This window comes from Jaculus jaculus, chromosome 1 (genome assembly GCF_020740685.1).
Source record: "Jaculus jaculus isolate mJacJac1 chromosome 1, mJacJac1.mat.Y.cur, whole genome shotgun sequence".
In the NCBI taxonomy this organism is placed as follows: Eukaryota; Metazoa; Chordata; class Mammalia; order Rodentia; family Dipodidae; genus Jaculus; species Jaculus jaculus.
Genome location: NC_059102.1, coordinates 146,672,382 through 146,695,276, shown reverse-complemented (window position 1 = coordinate 146,695,276; position 22,895 = coordinate 146,672,382). Strand labels below are relative to the sequence as shown.

General features: G+C 44.5%; 1 protein-coding gene across 4 annotated transcripts in view; it reads left to right on the top strand.

The window, feature by feature from the left end:
* Ttf1 (transcription termination factor 1) overlaps positions 1-22,895 on the top strand; it is a 38,178-nt gene that overhangs the window by 8,535 nt on the left and 6,748 nt on the right. For 3 of the 4 annotated variants that reach the window (XM_004653832.2, XM_045141770.1, XM_045141771.1), the window contains exons 4-9: positions 441-626; positions 1,396-1,474; positions 6,892-7,022; positions 9,335-9,569; positions 15,792-15,881; positions 16,830-16,895. In XM_004653832.2, the coding sequence (XP_004653889.2) occupies positions 441-626; positions 1,396-1,474; positions 6,892-7,022; positions 9,335-9,569; positions 15,792-15,881; positions 16,830-16,895 (787 nt within the window). Of the gene's footprint in view, positions 1-440; positions 627-1,395; positions 1,475-6,891; positions 7,023-9,334; positions 9,570-15,791; positions 15,882-16,829; positions 16,896-22,895 lie in introns of those variants that run through there. The other variant, XR_006635098.1, reaches the window with a different exon arrangement.

Below are 22,895 nucleotides of genomic sequence, written 5' to 3'. Positions count from 1 at the left end.
AAAACTAAACCCAGAAAAATAAGCTGTGATTCATGTCCATACCCACAAAAGAAAGAGAAAAAGGAAATGTATGATGGGGGCTCCACAGCATGGAGGCAGGGGTTTTTAAACTTTTCTCCCACTATTGTCTGTATTTTTAATACAGACTCCCTTTTACATTTTAATGTTACTATCTTAAACAGATTGGTGAAGAAAGCAAGGTCACTGAGGAGCATTTTCTGGGAGGACTCTGTGAGAAGAAGTGTGACTTGGGCTAGAGTCAAGGAAAGATGTAATTCTCAATGATCTAGGAAGCTAATCAATGCCAAGGGCACTAGCAGGCTGTTCCCAGCAGGCAGGCACTTGTCAGCCCTGGCACTCTGAATGTGGTAGGTTTGCTTTTCTTCATCATCAGCAATACATGCTTTCTTTCCTCCTTCTCCTCTTCCCCCCAACCCTAGGTGTTGCTATTAGATTTGGCAAGTTTTCTGTCAAGGAAAATAAGCAGATAGAGAAAAATGTGCAAGAATTCCTGTCCTTGACAGGGATTGAGAACGCAGACAAGCTGCTTTACACAGACAGATACCCCGAGGAAAAGTCTGTGATCACCAACTTAAAACGAAAACACGCATTCAGAATACACATTGGTAAGTGTCCCATAGTTTACTATCTACAACCTTCCAACCTTAACTGCAATTATTCATGTGAGTGTTTAACTCAAGGCCTGACTCATCTCCTGCCTGCAGTGCCTGGTAACTGCATTGTGGTTAATAGTGCCCTTATCACTAACCTAAACTTCAGCAGACCTGTATGTGCCCATCTCTCCCGAGGGCAATGCTCGTACAAGTTTCACCTTGCCTGCCTTACAGTAATGGTGGCTGGTTTCTCATCGTGTCAGTCATCCCTGCTCCGGTATGTTGTGCACAATGGACACCTTCTGTGTACCAAGTCCTCCCTAGAGTCTGAAGTGCATTGAGCCATATACCTGCTCTGGGGTGCTACTGGACCCTTGTGGAAGAAAACCTCTCTAATTTAAAGAGGGTAATTTCAGGGTTGGGCATTTATGGCACTGGGTTTGGGCCCCAGCACTGAAGAAAAAAGAGGGGGGGTGGGACAGTTTCACAGATGTTTTCTGGAACAAAGGGAGCAGGGCAGTAAACTTGGGGAAGGAAGGTGGGAAAAGCATAGTTCGAGGAGATTTTGTTCACTTTATGGAGAATATCGGCGCACACGGCACACCTTAGTGCTTCTTTCCTCTTACCTCAGGTGACGTTAACATTGCTCTGCATGGTGAGGGTCTTTACCACTTACTGAGTAGATAGGATGTCAGAGCCCAGAGGTCCAAGCACTCCAGCTATACCGCTACCCATGGCACTGCTGATCATACACCTCTGACTAACTGTCTTCTCTCTGCAGGGAAAGGTATTGCCCGGCCCTGGAAGCTTGTGTATTATCGGGCGAAGAAGATATTTGATGTGAATAATTACAAAGGCAGGTAAGAAAAGGCTTATCTATTGAGCCAGAACTTGTCTATAGTCTTCACTGACATTTATAAAACAAAATTTCTCCAGGAATGGTGGCAGGCACCTTTAATCCCAGCACTCGGGAGGCAGAGATAGGTGGATCGCTGTGAGTTTGAGGCCACCCTACGACTTCATAGTGAATTCCAGGTCAGCCTGAGCTAGAATGAAACTACCTCCAAAAAAAAAAAAGGAAAAAGGGAAAAAATTGCCACAGCAATAGATAGAATTACAGGCATGCAGATGTTTGCATTGAAACCAATTGTGGGGATCGTGGATTAGTTAGGTATATGTCTTCAAGTCATTTCCATTTCTACCACTTTAATAAAGCTTATATATACAAAACTCCTCCCCGTTTTGTTTGTTTGTTCAAAGTAGGGTCTCACTCTAGCCCAGGCTGACCTGGATTCACTCTGTGGTTTCAGGGTGGCCTTGAACTCATGATAATCCTCCTATTTCTCCTTTTAAGTACTGGGATTAAAGTCATGTGTCACCACACCTGGCTTTTAAATTTTTTTTTTTTTTTGAGGTAGGGTCTCACTCTAGCCCAGGCTGACCTGGAATTCACTGTGTAGTCTCAGGGTAGCCTTGAACTCAAGATGATCCCCCACCTCTGCCTCTCAAGTTTTAGGATTAAAGGTGTAAGCTATAAGCCGGGCGTGGTGGCGCACGCCTTTAATCCCAGCACTCGGGAGGCAGAGGTAGGTGGATTGCTGTGAGTTCGAGGCCACCCTGAGACTCCATAGTGAATTCCAGGTCAGCCTGGGCCAGAAGTGAGATCCTACTTCAAAAAACCAAAAGCAGAATAAAAATAAAGGTGTGAGCCATGGGCTGGAGAGATGGCTTAGCATAAGCGCTTGCCTGTGAAGCCTATGGACCCCAGTTCGAGGCTCCATTCCCCAGGACCCACGTTAGCCAGATGCACAAGGGGGCGCACGCGTCTGGAGTTCGTTTGCAGTGGCTAAAGGCCCTGGCGTGCCCATTCTTTCTCTCTCTGTCACTCTCAAATAAATAAATAAATAAACAAAAAATATTAAAAATAAAGGTGTGAACCACCACACCTGGCTCATTCCCAACTGTATGTGAGATCTAGAGATTTGAACTCTGTCTTGGGTTCTCATGCTTACACAGAAAGTACATCTCCAGCCCCAACAGTTTATTATATTTAAAAAATATTTTTGGGCTGGAGAGATGCCTTAGTGGTTAAGGCGTTTACCTGCAAAGCCAAAGGACCTTGGTTCAATTCCCCAGGACCCACGTAAGCCAGATAGATGCACAAGGTGGCGCATGCGTCTAGCGTTCATTTGCAGTGGCTGGAGGCCCTGGTGTGCTCATTCTCTCCCTCTCTCTCTCTCTTTCTCTCTCTCTCAAATAAATAGGTGAAAAATAAATAAAATATAAAAAATATTTTTATTTACTTGCCAGCAGAAAGAGAATCAGTGCTCCAGTATCTCTTGGAACTGCAAATGAGCTCCATATGCTTGCAACACTTTGTGGGTCTGGTTTTATGATGTTACTGGGGAATCAAGAAAGTGTTGGACTGGAGAGATGGTTTAGCGGTTAAGGCACTTGCCTGCAGAGCAAAAGACCCAGGCTCGATTCCTAGGATACACATAAGCCAGATGCACAAGGGGGCGCACGCATCTGGAGTTCATTGGCAGTGGCTGGAAGCCTTGGCACACCCATTCTCATTCTCTCTTTCTCTCTTACTTTCCCTCCCTCCTTCTCCCTGCCTATCTCTCATTCTCAAATACATTTTAAAAATATATATTTCTAAAAAATAAAGTCGTCAGGTGTGGTGGTTCACACCCTTAATCCCAGCACTTCGGAGGCAGAGATAGAGCTGAGACTACATAGTGAATTCCAGGTCAGCCTGGGCTAGAGTGAGACCCTACCTCGAAAAACAAAACAAAAAATAAAAAAAAAACCACAATAAATAAATAAAATAAAAAAGAAAGTCAACACTACTGCCAAGCCCTCAAACCAGTTATTGGCTCCTTAACTTACTCTCACTCTGGAAGGCAGACTTTGGAAACTTAGCAGTGTTAGCTGACTTTTGCTTAGCTCCATGATTGTCAATAAGATGGATGCATTGCCCAAGTATCCACATGGGAATGAACTTGTTTTTCCCAAAATATTTGCAAAAAGAAATCAACATTGAGAGAGGCAGGCTTGGACATGGAGACTGAGACCTGCCCTGTCCTTTCACACAAAGCTGAGTGATGGACAAAAATGAATAGAACCTTAAAATACTTCCTAAAGAGGACTTTTCAAAGGAGACTTAAAAGAGTGCTTTCATGGCTGGGGAGATGGCTTAGCAGATAACACACTTGCCTGCAAAGCCTAATGACTGGGGTTTGATTTCCCAGTACCCATGTTAAAGCCAGATGCACAAAGAGGCACATGCATCTGGAGTTCATTTGCAGCAGCTAGAGGCCCTGGTGTGCCCATTCTGTTTCCCTCTCTCTCTCTCTCTCTCTCTCTCTCTCTCTCTCTCTCTCTGTCTCTCTCCCTCATTGTAAATAAACAAGTAAAATATTTTTTTTTTAAATGCTGTGCTAGAGAGATGGCTTAGTGGTTAAGGTGCTTGCCTGGGAAGCCTAAGGACTCACGTTTGACTCTCCAGGTTGCACATAAGCCAGGCATTGTGGATTCTCTTAGTAATTACATAAATCACCCATTTCCCCACCCCCATCCCATATTAAGGTTAAGGAATCTTTTTCTTGTATTTTAATTTTTTTCCTCTTTTTTTAAAATTTTTTTTGTTGTTCATTATTTATTTATTTATTTGAGAGCGGCAGACATAGAGGGAGAGAGAGAGAATGGGCGCGCCAGGGCTTCCAGCCACTGCAAACGAACTCCAGACGCGTGCACCCCCTTGTGCATCTGGCTAACGTGGGACCTGGGGAACCGAGCCTTGAACCGGTGTCCTTAGGCTTCACAGGCAAGCGCTTAATCGCTAAGCCATCTTTCCAGCCCTTTCCTCTTTTTTTTATTGACAACTTCCATAATTGTAAACAATATCCCATGGTAATGCCCTCCCTCCCCCCACTTTCCCCTTTGAAACTCCACTCTCATATCTCTTCCCTCTCTCAATCAGTCTCTCTTTTATTTTACTGTCATGATCTTTTCTTCCTATTATGAGGGTCTTGTGTAGGTAGTATCAGGCACTGTGAGGTCATGGATATCCAGCCCGTTTGTGTCTGGAGGAGCACATTGTAAGGAGTCCTACCCTTCCTTTGGCTCTTACATTCTTTCCACACCTCTTCCGCAATGGACTCTGATCCATGGTAGTTGTGATTGAGATATTTCAGTGCTGAACACTCCTCAGATTTAGGAATCTTAAAGACATTATAAGAATTACCTTTTTTAGCCGGGCATGGTAGCACACGCCTTTAATCCCAGCACTCGGGAGGCAGAGGTAGGAGGATTATCATGAGTTCAAGGCTACGCTGAGATGACAGAGTTAATTCCAGGTCAGCCTTGCCCAGAGTGAGACCCTACCTCGAAAAACAACAACAAAAAAATTACCTTTTCTTCACTAAAATATTTACAGTATTTTTAGTATTTCCTAGTTTTATATTGCCTTATTGAATTTTTAATATATATCTTATTTATTTGAGAGAGAGAATGGGCACACCAGGGCCTCCAGCCACTGCAAACTCCATATGCATGTGCCCCCTTCTGCATCTGGCTTACGTGGGTCCTGGCGAGTCAAACCAGGATCTTTTGGCTTTGTAGACAAACACCTTAACCACTAAGCCATCTCTCTAGCCCCTGTTGTTGTTATTTTAATAGGATTAATGCCTTTTTAGTTCCTTAAGCAGGTGCATGTTTATGCCAGGCCACTTGTTGCATGTCCACTGAATGTCTGTTGTCTGTCAGATATTATGGATGTCAGAGAATACAAAAAAGGCCCCTGCCTCATAGGACTCCCCTCCCAGAACTGTGTCATCACCTGAGTTATTGCCATGTACTACAAGAGTGAAAGACAGTGGATTGGAAAGGCTGATGAACAGGAAGAATATAAATGGGTTCAGTACTCTTGATACTAATGACACTTGAAAGGGTAGTATTTTTCAGCAGGTAGTGCTATGGATGGAACTCAAGGCCTTGTGCATGCTAGGCAAATGCTGGACCAATGATTCACATCTCCAGGCTCAAAGGAAATACATTCTTTCCAGGCATGATGGTACAAGCCTTTAATCCCCACATTCAGGTGGCTGAGGTAGGAGGATCACTATGTATCCGAGCCCAGCTTGGGCAACAGACTTAGTTCCAGGTCAGCCTGGACTAGAGACCCTACCTCAAATTAAGGAAAAGAAAAAAAGACTGGAGAGATGGCTCAGCAGTAAGACACTTGACTGTAAAGCCTAAGGACTCAGGTTCAATTCCCCAGTACCTAGGTAAGCGAGATACACATGGTGACACATGCTTCTGGAATTCCTTTGCAGTGACTAGAGGACCTGGCATGCCCATTCTCTCTTACTTACTCACTTCCTCCCTCCCTCTGTCAAATAAATAAAATACGTTTGTTTGTTTTGTTTGTTTTGTTTTTCAAGGTAGGGTCTCACTCTAGCCCAGGCTGACCTGGAATTCACTATAGAGTCTCAGGGTGGCCTCAAACTCAGAGCAATCCTCCTGCCTCTGCCTCCCAAGTGCTGGGATTAAAGGTGTGTGCCACCACGCCCAGCATAAAATACTTTTAAAAAGAGAAAACCAAAAGGAGAGGAGAGTCAGGCATGGTGGCACACACCTTTAATCCCAGCACTTGGGAGGCAGAGATACAATCGCTGTGAGTTTGAGACAGCCTGGGACTACAGAGTGGGTTCCAGGTCTGCTTCGGCTAGAGTGAGACCCTAGCTCAAAAACAAGAAAAAGAAAGGAAAGTACATATTTAACATTCATTTGATTAGTAGTGAATGAAATGGAGTCTTCCTGTACCTATCCTGGAGTGGCTTACACCTCCCTTCAGTTGACAGTAGTGGACTAGAGGAAGCAATGTAAACAAGGGTGTCTGTAAATGCTGATTGCCAGCTGTGACCTTTGAAAAAGGAGAGACACATCAGGAGGTGCCTAGCCAAGTGGCCAGGGCAGCCCTTCCTCTGGCACCATTGCAATGGTGGGTGGAAAGGGACCATGTTCACGCTGGCACAGAGGCTGTGAGGTGGAAATTGGCTTGCCAGGCCTCTGGCCCTGGCTGTAGTGATTGATTCGTAGGGTGGCTGCCATTGAGATGTAGAGTGACGGACACTCCAGACATTAGTAGGACTGGAAGGGGTTTTCTGACATGCTGTATTCAGTTCTTTCCATGACTCTAGTGTGCTGCCACAAAAATACCATTTCCAATCTTATAGTTCATTAAACTTGGAAAACATTTTTCTTCTTTTAGGTACAGTGAAGGAGATACTGAGAAATTGAAGACATACCAGTCCCTCCATGGCAATGACTGGAAAAAGATTGGGGCAATGGTTGCCCGAAGCAGCCTCTCAGTTGCCCTGAAGTTTTCCCAGATTGGCAGTCGTAAGTTACCCATGTGACAAAATAAGCTTAACAGGCCATTCTGCCCCTGTCTGAGTCAGTACACAGAGGCCTGGTCTCAGAACACCCTTGTTTCTAAGCAGTTCTCTGCTTGTTCATTTCACTTCTCCCTATGCCATCAGTGAAACCATGCAGCCCTTTCATTAGCTAGATCTACTGACTATACCTCAGTTTTGCAACTTGCAGTTTGAATACTGCCAGATGGTTATTCTGGTTCCCCAGAAAGCTTGCCAGGAGATTAGCCTGGGCATGGGTCACATAACCACAGTGTCAGAGTGCCTGTGGGAAAAAATGTACAGTCATTTGGTCCCCCAAACACCATTTGTGACAGATCCCTTTCTCCTTCCATAAAGATTTTTGGTTGCACGTGCCTGTAATCCTAGCACTGGGGAGGCAGAGGCAGGAGTTTGGCAAGTTTAAGGCCAGCCTGAGCACATATTGGGACTCCTTCTCATTAAAGAAAACAAGCCTTGGGGATATAGTTCAGTTGTAGAGTATGTCCATGGCTCTGGATTTGATTCCCCAGCACCACACACACAAAAAGGCTAGGCATGATGGCACATGCCTTTAGTCCCAGCACATGAGAGGCAGAGGTAGGAGAATCATGAGGCCACCCTGAGACTGCATAGTGAGTTCCAGGTCAGCCCTGGACTAGAGCAAGACCCTACCTGGAAAAAATTCTCTAAATGGTACGATGGTACGCACCCATAATCACAGCACAAAAGAGACCAAGGCAGAAGGAATGAAAGTTTGAAGCCAGCTTGAGCTACATAGTGAGACCCTGTCTCAAATTTAAAAAGTGAATTTTAGGGCCGGAGGGATGGCTTAGCAGTTAAAGCGTTTGCCTGCAAAGCCAAAGGACCTCGGTTTGATTCCCCAGGACCCATGTTAGCCAGATGCACAAGGGGGCACACACGTCTGGAGTTCATTTGCAGTAGCTGGAGGCCCTGGCACACCCATTTTAAGTTTTAAAAAGTGAATTTTAAGTACCTCTGTTCTTGGAAATCTCTTGATTTTATTTATTTGTTTATATATTTGAGAGGAGAGAGAGAATGGGTACGCCAGGGCCTCCAGCCACTGCAAACAAACTCCAGATTCATATGCCCCCTTGTGCACCTGGCTTACATGGGTCCTGGGGAATCAAACCTGGGTCCTTAGGCTTCACAGGCAAATGCCTTAACCCTTAAGCCATCTTAAAGCCCATCTCTTGACTTTTGAATATTCATGCAAATTGTTACTGGGGAAGACAGTAACAGTGGACCAAATCAAAGTTCCATGTCGGGGCTGGGGAGATGGCTCAGCAGTTAAAGGCACTTACTTGTAAAGTTGCATGCATGCTATATTAGCTTGAGGACTCTACCCATATTTATCCTGACTCCATGTCTCCAGGTGAAGGTCTCCGTAGATGCTGTAGACAACTGGCCTTAGGAATGCTCAAGTCTTCATTGTCATATGCTGAGCTGTTACGTTAGGACCTCTCAAGAGGGAGACAAGTATGTTTGGGAAGCTGACAGTGTACCTAAGACACTGTTTTCAGGAACAAGAAGTGAAGTTCAAAAAGCGTAGCTTAGCTGGGCATGGTGAAGCACATCTTTAATCCCAGCACTCGGGAGGCATAGTAGGAGTTTAAGGCCACCCTGAGACTACATGGTGAAATCCAGGTCAACCTGAGCCAGAGTGAGACCCTACCTCAAAAACAGCAACAACAGAAAAGCATAGCTTTCAGAAAGGACTTTCTGCACCCCATGTTGTGTTGGATATAGAGCATAGAGCTTTGTACAGGATAAGTACTCTCCCACCAAACTACACTCCTTGGACTTACTATTTAATAATTTTTGGCTTTGCTTCTTAAAAAGAGTCTATGGCAGATTAAATAATTTCATTTCTGTTTGTATGTGATCATCCTTTTTTTTTATTTATTTACTTTTTTATTGTAGAGAGAGAGACAGGCCTTAGCTACTGCAATCAAACTCCAGATGCCCACCTAGTGGGCATGTGTGACCTTGCACTTGCCTCACCTTTGTGCGTCTGGCGAATGTGGGATCCAGAAAGTAGAACGTGTGTCCCTAGGTTTCACAGGCAAGGGCCTTAACCATTAAGCCATCTCTCTCCAGCTCCCCCCCCCCCTTTTTTTATTTTGCATGTGACTAATTTTAATCGTTTTAGGTGTGTGTGATTGAGATGTTACCCACTGCTTTCTGAAAAGTGCCTGCTTGATCATCATGTGTTTTAATGACATGTTTGAAAGCAAACGTGATTGATAAAACTCCATGGTCATCTTTGTATGTTTGCAGAAATAAACCATGGTGCTTGGAGTAAGGTGGAAACCCAGAAACTAATCAAGGCTGTAGAAGAAGTAATTCTGAAGAAAATGTCTCCCCAGGAGTTGAAAGAATTGGATTCCAAGCTGCAAGAGCATCCTGAAAGTCGCCAGTCAGTTGTCCGGGAGAAATTGTACAAGGGCATATCATGGGTTGAAGTGGAAGCCAAAGTGGAGACCAGAAACTGGATGCAGTGCAAAAGTAAGTGGTAAGTTTTAAGGTTCTTACATTGATTTTAATGGACTCCATCTGTCCCCTCCCACCTACCTCTTTTTGTCGCAGCTGTTGAGAGTGGGTGGACAGATGTGGTTGCTAAGACTATCTGCACAGCTACTGTGTAGAGCATGAAGCATCAAGAACGTCCTGGTCCACTGCTCCAGCTGCTTTCCCACATCAGGCTCTGATTAAATCAGCACTCACCTTGTCCTGATTTGAAGATACATGGGCAGGTCGCAGGTGTGGGGAGTCTTCTGTGCTTCCTCATAGAGAACTTGAAGCCATGCATGGTATGCAGGCCTTTCATCACAACATGGGAAGCTGAGGCAGAAGGATTACAAGTTTGGGGCTAGCTTGGGCTATAGAGTAAGAGCCTGCCTCAAAACAAGCAAACAAAAGAACTTGGACATTTTGAATCTTAAAATTTCTGATTTCATAACTCTCCTCTTTTTGGATCCTTAGTAAAACATGGTAGTTACCTGTTTGTGGCATTTAAAAAATGACAGGAGGGGCCAGGTGTGGTGGCGCATGCCTTTAATCCCAGCACTAGGGAGGCAGAGGTAGGAGGATCACTGTGAGTTCCAGGCCACCCTGAGACTACATAATGAATTCCAGGTCAGCCTGGGCTAGAGACCCTACCTTAAAAAATTTTTTTAAAAATTTTAAAGCCTGGAGGGATGGCTAGCAGTCAAGGCGTTTGCCTGCAAAGCCAAAGGAGCAGGTTCAACTCCCCAGGACCCACGTAAGCCAGATGCATAAGGCTGCGCACACATCTGAAATTTGTTTTCAGTGGCTGTAGGACCTGGCTTGCCCATTCTCTCTCTCTCCCTCCCTCCCTCCCTCCCTCCCTCCCTCCCTCCCTCTCTCTCTCTCCCCCTCTCTCCCCCCTCCCTCCCTCCCTCCCTCTTTCTCGGTCAAATAAATAAATAATAAAATATTTTTTTTAAATGACAGGAGGGCTGGAGAGATGGCTTAGCAGTTAAGGCACTTGCCTGCCAAGCGTAAGGACCCACATTTGACTCTTTAAATCCCATATAAGCCAACACACAAGGTAATGCAAGTGCACAAGGTCACACATGCATGCACACAAGGTGGCGCACATGACTGGAGTTTGATTACAGTGGCTGGAAGACCTGGCTCTTTCTTGCTCTCTCACATTCAAAAAAAAAAAAGGCCAGCTGGATATGGTGGTACACACCTTTCATCTCAGCACTTGGGAGGCAGAGATAGAAGGATCACTGTAAATTCAAGGCCACTTGAGACTACATAGTGAATGTCAGCTTGGACTAGAGTGAGAATGACAGGAAGCCAGGGAGGTGGATCAGTGGATAAAACATTTGCCATGCAAATGTGAGGACTAGAGTTCAATTTCCAGCACCCATGTAAATGCCAGCTGTAATCCCAGGGAAAATGGCCAGTGTATTATTTATTTTCTTGGACCACAAGCAGTTTAAGGAAGGAACAGATTTATTTTTGGCTTACAGTCTCGAGAGGAAGTCCATTGTGGTAGGAACAGGAAGCCAGTAGCACTTCCTCACATCAGCAAGGAGAAAGAGAAAGATGAATGTTGCATGTTCAATTCACTTTCCCCTCTGAATACAGTATAGATGGTGTCACACACAGGGTGAGTCCTCAACTAATCTAATCTAGAAAATCTTTCATAGACATCAGAGGTTTGTTTCCATGGTGATTCTAAATACTGTCAAGTTGACAGCCAGAGATTAATTGTCACAGCTATTGACTAGGCAAAAGTGGTGAGTTCCAGGTTCAATGAGAGACTCTGCCTCAGTAGATAAAGAGGAGAGCAATCAACGAAGACACCTAATAGCAACCTCTGGTTTCCACATGCACATACCCATGTACGTGCTCCCACACACATACAAACATGTATACATGTATGTATATATGTACACCATACACATGTATATACACAAAAAAGTACATTCTAGCTTGGGGGCTCCTCTGTTTTCCTCTGCAGGAAGTCACTCACAATCTTGCTATGGTACTCACCACACAGGCAGCTTCCATCCTGATTTGGCTGCATATTCTCTGCCTGATGTCGCCTTTCCAGGCTCTGCATTCAGGGCTAGCATGTCTGGCTCCAGCCTGACTGAAGCAGTGGTTCCTCATGGTGTCCACCCACATCTTGTGTACACAGTTGCCCAGGGATCCTTTCCTGTATAATACGAGTGAAATCAGAGGCAGTACAATCTACATTAAAAGTAGACATTAGGGCTGGAGAGGCCTCAGAGTGTTTTATCTTGCCTTCAAAGCCTAATGACCCAGGTTCAGTTTCTCAGGACCCATGTGAAGCCACATGCACAAAGTGGCTCATGCATCTGGAGTTCATTTGTAATGGCTACAGGACGTGTCATGCCCATGCTCTCTGTCTCCCTTCTGCCTCTGTCTGCTTGCTTGCAAATGAATAAATAAAGCATTTCTTTTTAAGTAGCTGGGTGTGGTGGTGCAAGCCTTTAATCCCAGCACTCAGACTGCAGAGGTAGGAGGATTGCTGTGATTTTGAGGCCAGCTTGAGACTATATAGTGAATTCCAGGTTAGTCTGGGCTAGAGCAAAACTCCACCTCAAAAAACAGGGCTGCACCACCCTAAAGTTATAAATACTTTTGCAAGGGGAGGGCAGGTTCTCTGATCACTTGGGAACTTCCAGCTGTGGATGAATTTTTCCCTCAGCTGGACCCGGGCTGGCTCTGCCCAGGCCCAGCTGGGAGGACTCCCTACCCCTTTTCCTCTCCCCACATGGCAGGAGCTCCTTGAACTTTCTTCCCATGCTTTTTTCCCCCAGATCTATCTCTGGTCACATGGACTCCTTAGCTACATGTGGCCCACATGGGCTTTTGGGCTCCACATGGTGTACTTCTCTTCTCCCCAGTTCATCTCCCCTTACCTCCCAGCCTTCCCCTTTCCCCACTCCTTTGTAAAATTTGTATAAAATGTGATATTTAAAAAAAAAAAAAAAACAGCTGGGCATGGTGGCACACACACCTTTAATCCTAGCACTCAGAAGGCAGAGGTAGGATCACTATGAGTTCAAGGCCACCCTGAGACTACATAGTGAATTCCAGGTCAGTCTGGTTTAGAGTGAGACTCTACCTCAAAAAATCTAAAACCAAACAAAACAAAAGGGCTAGAGAGATGGCTTAGCAGTTAAGGAGCTTGCCTGCAAAGCCTAAGGACCCAGGTTCAACAACCCAGAACCCACATAAGCCACATGCACAGAGTGACACACAGGTGACGCCTGCATCTGGAGTTTGTTTGCAGAGGCTAAGGGCCCAGCATGCCAATTCTCTACCGTGCGCGTGTTCTTTCACTCTGCCAGAAGATTAAAAGTAGACATTAATATTATAAAGTAGGCATAAGCTTTATGCTATTGATGTGCTTTTCAATTCTATTTAGGATGTGTGGAGTGGTTTGTTTTTGTTTTTGTCATGCTGGGGAAGAATCCAAGATCCCATGCATGCTAGGCAAGTGCTCCACCACTGAGCTACATCTCTCCGCCTCCTCAATGTTTGTTTGCTTATTACTTATTTGGTTTTTGTGAGGTAGGGTCTTGTCCAGGAATCCACTGTGTAGCCTCAGGCTGGCCTCAAACTCATGGCAGTACTCCTACTTCAACCTCCAGAGGGCTGGGATTAAAGGTATTACCACCATGCCTGGCTCAGTGTTTATTTTAATAGATACCTATACTAAGGGAAAGAAACTTCAAAGAGCAGGTATTTGGGGTATATAAGTGTAGAGGATGCAAAGCCTTTCTCTATTTTTGGGTCAAAAGAAGAAAGGGGCTGGGGAGATAGATAAGTCAATAAAATACTTGCCATGAGAGCATGAGGACCTGAGTTCAAGTCCCAGAACCCACCTAGGAAAATGTTGGATGTGGTGGCACATGTTTATAATCTCAGCACTGGGGAGGCAGAGAGAGATGGATCTCTGGGGATTGCTGACTCATCAGTCTAGTCTAAATAGGGGAGTTCCAGGCCGTGAGAGACCTTGTCTCAAATAAAAAGATGGATTATGTTCCTGACGGTGACACCCAAGGTTGTCTGGTCTCTTCACTCACACGTGCCAATGCACCTCCCCATACACTTACGTACACGCCAAACGGAATGGCGTCTGAGCCTCACCTGGAGAATGATACACCAGCATTGAAAGACGGAACTGTGTGAGGATAGTACTTAATTAAGATAATGGACAAGGTATACTTTTTAATTTGAAAAGAAACAGAAGCCTCAACCCATAAAGTTATATGCTTACCTTGTATAACATTGAAATGAACTTACGTGACGCAGTGAGCCTAGAAACATGGTGACTGGTGGGAAGAACAGTGTGGATTAGTTGCATGTGTTCTGTACATGCTGGCACCACCTGCAGTCCCTGCCCTTGGAGGCTGAGACAGGAGGTGTGAGTTTGAGGCCAGCCTGGGTTTCATAGCAATTTCAAGGTCAGCTTGAGCTACATAGCAAGTCATTATCTCAAAAGTATTTAAAAAAAAAAAAAGTGGGGGAGGGTGGAGAGATGGCTTTGTGGTTAAGGCGCTTGCCTGCAAAGCCTAAGGACCCAGGTTTGATTCCCCAGAACCCACCTAAGCCAGATGCACATGGTGGCACATGTGCCTGGAGTTCATTTGCAGTGGCAGACATGCACTCCTGCCCTCTCTCCTTTTTTCTCTCCCTCTCTCTCCTCTCTTTCTCTCCTTGTAAGTAAATAAATAAAATACTTTTATAAAAACTAAAAAAAAAAGGGGGGGGCTGGAGAGATGGCATAGCAGTTAAACACTTACCTTACCTGTGAAGCCTAAGGACTCTGGTTCGAGGTCCATACCCCAGAACCCACGTTAGCCAGATGCACAAGGGGCCGCACTCATCTGGAGTTCGTTTGCAGTGGCTGGAGGCCCTGGCACACTCATTCCTCCCCCCCAACCCCCCACCCGTCTCTGTCACTTTCAAATAAATAAATAAAAATAAAGTTTAAAAAAAAAAAGCCAGGTGTGGTGGCACATGACTTTAATCCCAGCACTCAGGAGGTAAAGGTAAGAGGATCACTAAGAGTTCAAGGCCACCCTGATATTACATAGTGAATTTCAGGTCAGCCTGGGTGAGAGCAAGATACTACCTCAGAAAACAAAAAAAAAAGGAAAAGGAAAAGGAAAAGGAAAAGTTAACCATCTGTCGAGCTAATTGGCAAATTGTGCTGTTTGAGATCAGTCCTGCTTTGTATTCTGACTGTCCTTTGCTCTCACTAGGACATGAGGCAGCCTTGTTTTGCAGCTACTAGCGTCAGACAATTAGAGGAGTCATCAAATCAATTGTCACTTACTAAATTTGCTGTTTGGTGTTCCAGAGGCTGGTGACGAGGATAAGACCAATATCCGCTCATTTTGTAAACAATCAAAAATAGAGTTTACATGGTATCCTTTGGCACCTGTTAATAGCCTTATTCCTATTTTCTTTTAAAAAGTTTCCATTATGAGAGCTGGGGCATTGGCTCAGCAGTTAAAGGTGTTTGCTTGAAAGCCTGCCCACCCAACTTCAATCCTTCCCAGCACCCACATAATGCTAGACTCAAAGTGGCACATGTGTCTGTCAACCCAGTGCACTTATGGCAGGAAGACATAGAACCAGGAGCATCCAGAATCTCACAGGCCAGCTACACAGGCATTCCTAGAAGCAAAATAGACTGTCACAACAAGGGTGGAAGGATGGCCTCCTCTAGGTTGTCTCCTGGCCTACACACACACACACATATACACACACACCATGGCATGTGCATGCCCATACACATATGTATAAACACACTCACACACAAACTTGAAAAGGAAAGAAGCCAGGTTGTAGTGATGTACAACTTTAATCCCAGCACCTCTCTCTCTCTCTCTCCCTCTCCTTCTCTCTCTCTCTCTCTCTCTGTCTCTGTCTCTTTCTCTCTATTAAGTAAATAATTGTATTTGATACATTTTATTTATTTATTTGAGTACAAGGCAGAGAGAGAGAGAATGGGCATGCCAGGGCCTCCAGCCACTGCAAACAAACTTGAGATGCATGTGCCACCTTGTGCATCTGGCTTACATGGATACTGGGGAATCTAGCCTGGGTCCTTTGGCTTTGCAGGCAAGCGCCTTAACCATTTAGCCATCTCTCCAGCCCAACTTTTTTTTTTTTTTAACCTAAAAATAAACTATATTTTTCTTTCTCTTAACAGGACAGAAATCCTGACCAAGAGAATGACTCACGGTGGGTTTGTGTACCGTGGAGTCACTGCTCTGCAGGCCAAAATCAGCCTCATTGAGAGGTATATAAGTAGAAATCAGTGCTGTTTTGGATGGTGGTAGTTAACCCAGCAGAGACCTCGGTGACATTAGCAAGTGTATTGCTTTGGGCATGTGACCTTCCTTGGTCAGTCTCTGTCTGCTAGTCCTAAATGAGGGTGATGATGAGAAGTTGTAACCTGTGTCTCCCAGTCTTGCTGAGGAATAATGCACGTAAACCATACTGTGTTCTCAGTCAAGGTAGTTAATCTACGAATCTTTCTCTGCACATACATTATTTGCGTCCATGTACAATTGGAGAGAGTCCATTAAGACAGCCCTGCAACATGGCTTTGTTGTGTCTTGATCCGCAGTTTGTCCTTGAGCTCTTAAGTGTCCCCACGGAGAGGAAGAACAGACCTGCTTGTGCAGCCCTTGGCTCTGGTGGACCTGGGCTTGCATCGGCTGAGTAATAGCAGCAAAGAACAGCAGCAGCCCTGCCCAGCTTCCTTCTCCCAGCCCTCTGTCCCACTTCCCCTTTCATACCTGCAGAGGAAGCCAGCTGATCCAAGTAGGGCACCTCAGGTCAGGCAGGCTGGGTTTAGCATTGCACCACCTGTTATTTGTGACATGTTGAGCCAGTGGCCCAGTCCCGTAGCCTCTTTTCCTTGTCTACAGAGACTGATCTGCCCAGCCTCAGCAGATAGAGTTAGTTAATGGTCGCTGTGAATGAACATGCACACAGAGTCTCTCACAGTGAGTGAGTGTGGAGATGCTGCTCCTGTGGGGCTGCACTTAGTGGAGAAATGGCTTTTCATCCCCTTCCCATGGCTCACACACTCTGGACTTGGACTAAATCGGGCTAGGATGGGAAGTCCACTGAGGGAGTTGGAATTAGACAAGTGTGCCCATGTCTTCCAGCTCTTTTTTATTCTGCAAGTTCATGGAGATGATTCTTGTGTGAAGTTTTTATTTGTATTTTTTTCTTGCAGACTGTATGAATTAAATGTGGAAGATGCTAATGAAATCGATTGGGAAGATCTTGCTAGTGCCGTAGGGTAAGAACATTTATTTAATATTAAGCCAATGCGCTGACTGAATAAATGCCTGTCACATTTCATCATGCCTGAAATCTGTACTATATATGCAACTGTGTACAAGCAGCAGTTAAAATCAACTGGATGGGCTAGAAAACGGCTTAGCAGTTGAGGCACTTGCCTGCAAAGCCTCAGGTCCCACATTAAATTCCCCAGAACCCATATAAGCCAGATGCAGATGGTGACATATGCATCTGGAGTTGGTTTGCAGTGTCTGGAGGGTCTGGCATGCCCTTTCTTTCTTCCTCTCTCTAATAAATAATTTTTTCCGTTTCTTTTTTTCTTTCAAGAACTCCAGACGCATGTACTACCTTGTGCATCTGGCTTAAGTGGGCACTAGGGAGTTAAACCTAGGTCCTTAGGCTTCACAGATAAGCGCCTTAACCATCTCTCCAGTCCTCTTTCTAATAAATAAATGAACATCAAATATTTTTAAAAATCAACTGGATGTAGTACAGAGTAAAAGCAGAGTTTTAGGAACAAACTACATACAGGCTCTGAGACACTATATTGTTGATGTTTCATGTCACTAAATATATCATTAGTTGCATTTTTCTTTTTCTTGATGTAGGATCTTGCTCTGACCTGCAATTCTAGTAATTGATCTTGTCAGAACTGTATTCTAGGTAGACTCTTTTTTTAAATATTTTATTTTAGTTATCTTTTTAAGATTTTATTTTCATTTATTTGTTTGACACAGAGAGATAGAGAATGGGCACACCAGGACCTCCAGCCACTACTAACAAACTACAGATGTGTGCGCCCCTTACATGGGTCTTGGGGAATCAAACCTGGGTCCTTTGGCTTTGCAGGCCAGCGCCTAAACTGCTAAGCCATGTCTCTAGCCCCTAGGTAGACTCTTACTGGTGTGTAAAATGCGAATATATTTTGCCATAAAGAAAAAAGATTTAGCTGGGCATGGTGGCTCATACCTTTAATCCCAGCACTCGGGAGGCAAAGGTAGGAGGATCACCATGAGTTCAAGTCTGCCCTGAGACATCTGTGAATTCCAGGTTAGCCTGGGCCAGAGTGAGACCCTATATTGAAAAAATTTTTTAAAAAAAAGGCTTGATTTTATTCTTTGAATAGGAAATAAATATTGCTTTATCAACAATGCCTAATAGGTTTTGAACTTTTAAAAAATCATTTATTTATATTTATTTAATTTTAAAAATTTTATATATTTATTAGAGAGAGAGAATGGACATGCCAGGGCCTCTGTCCACTGCAGATGAACTTCAGACTCATGCTTCACCATGTGCATCTGGCTTATGTGGGTTTTGGGGATTCAAACCTGGGTCCTTAGGGTTCATAGGCAAGCACCTTAGCCATTAAGCCATCTCTCTAGCCCTAATTTTTTTGTTGTTTTTGTTTTTGAGGTAGGGTCTACTCTAGCCCAGGCTACATAGAATTGACTCTGTTCTCAAGGTGGCCTTGAACTCATGGAAAATTCCTCCCTGCCTCTGCCTCCCAAGTACTGGGATTGAAGCCATGTGCCACGACACCCATCTTAATTTTGTTTTGTTTTATTTTGGTTTGGTTTTCAAGGTAGGGTCTCGCTCTGGCTCAAGCTAACCTGGAATTCACTATGCAATCTCAAGGTGGCCTCGAACTCATGGTAATCTTCCTACCTCTGCCTCCTGAGTGCTGGGAGTTTAAAGGTGTACAACATTACCCCTGGCTTTTATTTTTTCCTTTTTCTTTTTTATTAAGTAAAAACTTTGTATGGACACATCATGTATTGATACATCATTTTCCTCCTCCCTGCCCCAATTCCACTGAGGGCCCACCTCAGTGGGATTGCTAGTATTGAACTTTTTATTTAAAAAATTAGGACAGCCAGATGTAGTAGCACACACCTTTAATCCCAGCACTTGGGAGGCAGAGGTAGGAAGATCTCCATGAGTTTGAGGCCACCCTGAGACTACAGAGTGAATTCCAGGTCAGCCTGAGCTAGAATGAGACCCACCCTCAAAAAAAAAAAAAAAAAAAAAAAAAAGTTAGGACAAATTTTTAAAATGTGGGCTGGGGAGATGGTTCAAAGATTAAGGTCCTTGCCTGCAAAGCCTAATGATCTGAGTTCAGTTCCCCAGTACCCACATAAAGCCAGATGCACAAAATAGTGCATGGAGTTTGCTTCCAGTGGCTAGAGGCCCTGGCCCATTCTGTCTGTCTGTCTCTCTTCTCTCTCTGCTTACAAATAAACAAATAGATGGTCTTCTACACACATATCTCCCCTCTTCAGTAACTGTCCACATCTGTAGCCTTAGTACCTTGTAAAATTTTAATGTTCTCTTTGAGTAATTCCATCTAGAATTCAGTAATTATACTTATAGAAATATATTCTGCAGAATGAATTCACACACACACACATATATCATGTAATTAGGTCTATATGGGGGGAGATGGAAGTACAGAGATGAGACATATACACATGGGGGTAGTGGAGGTAAGAAGGTGAGTTGTGTGCACATGGAGACAGTGGAAGTATGGAGGTGAGGTGTATACATGAGGACAGTGGAGGTAGGGAGGTGAGGTATATACACGTGGAGGGCAGTGGAGGTAGGAGGTGAGTGTATATACATGGAGACAGCGGTGGTATGCAGTTGAGGTGTGTACACGTGGCGGGCAGGTGGAAGTATGGAGGTGAGTTGTGTGCACATTGGGGCAGTGGTGGTTGACTCACTAACATTGCATACACACGTGTACATACATTTTGGACCTCTGCCCTAAGTTGTAGATGGATAAATCGGACCATTCCTCCTTCCAGGTGAATGAAATTGATGCAATCTCTCTTAAAAGCTTCAATGAGCCAACATGTTACAAGCACAATACAAAGAACTTCTCTTAAGCCCCCACCCATTGTTGCTTATTAACATTTTGCCATATTTATTACTTTCTATTTTCCATGAAAATCAGATTTTATTTTATTTTATTTTTTTTTGAGGTAGGGTCTCACTGTGGCCCAGGCTGACCTGGAATTCACTATGTAGTCTCAAGGTCTTGAACTCACAGTGATCCTCCTAACTGTCTCCCAAATGCTGGGATTAAAGGCATGCGCCACCATGCTCAGCCCATGAAAATCAGATTTTTTCATAACCTCTAGAGCATGAGTGGTGAGTCCCATGTACTGAACAGGGGTGCTGTTTTGCTTAGCCAAATGAGGAAATACAACGTTACAATACCATGCTCTAAAGAGTAAAACATCCTCCAAGCCAGGAGCAGTAGCACATGCCCTTAGTCATGCCTAGTGAGGAGGCTGAAGCAAGACTATCACATGAGCCTAGGAGCATTTTCCTAATAGCATTTTCCTGAGCTCTAATGTCTAACCCTTGATCACACCTTCCATTTAATTGTCATGCCTCTTAATCTGAAAAGCTTTCCTGCCTTTCTTTGGTGGCATTAAAATCTTAGAAGAATTTAGGCAGGTGTTTTCACCATCCCTCAGTTGAAGTTTGTTTGTTGCATCTTAATTAATTCCAGGCAGTAGTACAGCATAAGGCCATGTGTTGTCTTTCTCCAAGGAACATGATTCTAATCTTGATCACTGGCTCATGAAGGTGTGAAAGTACCAGGTTTTCCTTGTGATAGATAAGCTGTGGCTGTGGGAAGCATCTTGAACCTCTCTTCAGGCTTCCCTTAGTAGCTTGCAGTGGGTTCAGTTGTTCCTTAGCTGAGGAGTGGTCCTTCTCTGTTAACACTAGAGTTTACATTCTGTTAGAAAGATGTTGACCCATTTTGAATGGAGATGTGCTCAAGTGGATTTTAGTGGAATTTCTTTATTGATACCAGTAGGAGTTTCTTAAGATGGTCAAAGGCAGAAGCTCTCAGGACAAAGAGAATTCCGTACTTTTTTTAGTAACCTTTGGGAGAGGAGGATCTCTAACTAGAGATAAGGCCTAGGTACAAGGTGGGTGTGACTTAGGTTACCACTGTTGTTAGTTCGGCTGAGAGAAGGCTCAGGATAGGAGGATAGGTTACAAAGTCATAAACCTCAGAATTACCTGGTTCTGCTGCACCGCCTAGGCTGCCAGCTGTTTTTTTCTTGCTGTCTGTGAGGTCAGAAGAAATTGGAGGGGAGTGTGGCTATTAACATATGCCCTGTCAAAGGAGCAATGTCTGTGACCTAAGAAGTGCGTGCAGTTCTGGCATTTTGAAACAATTCCTGCAGTTAAACAAACAAAGAGGCCACTGCTTTCCACATATGAATTCATTGCTTGCTGAGCAAGGGGAAAACCCCTCTAAACATAGCAAATTGTTGAATTTGTGGCACTCAGGGGCCAGCAGATGTTCAGCACATGGGTGCTGAGGGATCATTTGGCCTTTAGTTTTGCACACAGAACAGTCAGTGGATAGAAGTATTATGACCTCGCTGAGGAGCAGAGTTGCTCCTGGGGGCTAAGAATTTAGCTCAGTTGGTAGAGTGCGTGCCTAGTATACATGAAGCCCTGGGTTCTATCCCTAGCACTGCATAAACCAGGAGTTGTGGTGTACACTTGTAATCCCAGCACTCCAAAAGTGGAGACACGAGGATCAAAAGTTCAAGTTCAAGTCAAAAACTGGGCATGGTGGAGCATGCCTTTAATCCCAGCACTTGGGAGGGAGGCAGAGGTAGGAGGATTGTCATGAGTTCGAGGTCACCCTAAGAATAAATAGTGAATTCCAGGTCCACCTAGGTTAGAGCAAGACCCATCTTACAACAACAACAACCAAAAAAAGGTCAAATCTTCCCTTTTTTCCTTGGCTATATAACAAATTTGAGACTACTGTAGCCAAAAAAGATGCTATCTGGAAAAACAAAAAAAGGCTGGAGAGATGGCTTAGTGGTTAAGGTGCTTGCTTGCAAAGCCCAAGGACCCAGGTCCAATTCCCCAGTACCCACGTATGCCAAATGCACAAGGTGGTGCATGAAGGAGGCCATGTCACACCCACTCTCCCTCCCTCCTCACAACTAAACAAATAAATGAAATATTAAAAAATAAGAAAAATAAGGGCTGAGGACATGGCTCAGTGGATAAAGCCTTGCCATGCAAGCATGAGGACCTAAGTTTACATCCTAGCAGCCATGTAAATGGGCAGGTGTGGCAGGCCTCCTGTAGTCCTAGTTCTGGGGATGGCAGGCTCAGCTGAGAGACCTGCCTCAGTAAATAAATTGAAGAACAATTAAGGAAGACACTACGTCACTCTCCAGCCTTCACACGCAGTAATAAGCAAGCTTGAGACCTTGTCCGCAATATCTAAGTAAATGAAGGAATAATGAATTGCCAGTATTGAAGGTTCTGTCTCTTTGGATCCTTGCAGCCTCCTTTGAATTTATTTGGCCACATTTCAAGACAGCATCCCCACCTAACAATGGTGTAAAAGTGTGAGGCAGTTATTGTTCTTTCTCAGAGGCTGGCCTTGAGCCTGAGGAGTGTCTCCCTGGAATGCCTCAGTGATAGGGCTTCAGGGTCACACGGAGCTGCATTGAGTCCAAAACTCCACTGTTTAGCACCCCTGGCCAGCTTGCTCCCAAACCCAGCCCTGGGCCTTTGTTTCCTTGTCTGCTTGGTGGTTTCATAGTGCTGTTGTGGAGTCAGCCCAGTGCCCAGGATGAAGTTAGTATTCCTGTGACACAGAGGTTGGAAAAATCTGATCTTTTTAAAGTCTACAGAGTTTACAGATAAAATTAATCACACTAAATGCTTTGTTATATATTTTATTTTTATTTATTTATTTCACAGAGAAAGAGGGAGAAAGAAAGTGAGAGAGACTGGGTGCACCAGGGCCTCCAGCCACTGCAAACAAACTCCAGACACGTGCGCAACCCTTGTGCATCTGGCTAACGTGGGTCTTGGGGAATCAAACCTGGGTCCTTTGGCTTTGCAGGCAAATGCCTTAACCACTAAGCCATCCCTCCAGCCCAAAATGTTTTAACAACTAGACCAATTCTTGGGAGGAAAAAAAGTCATTTCCAAAAAG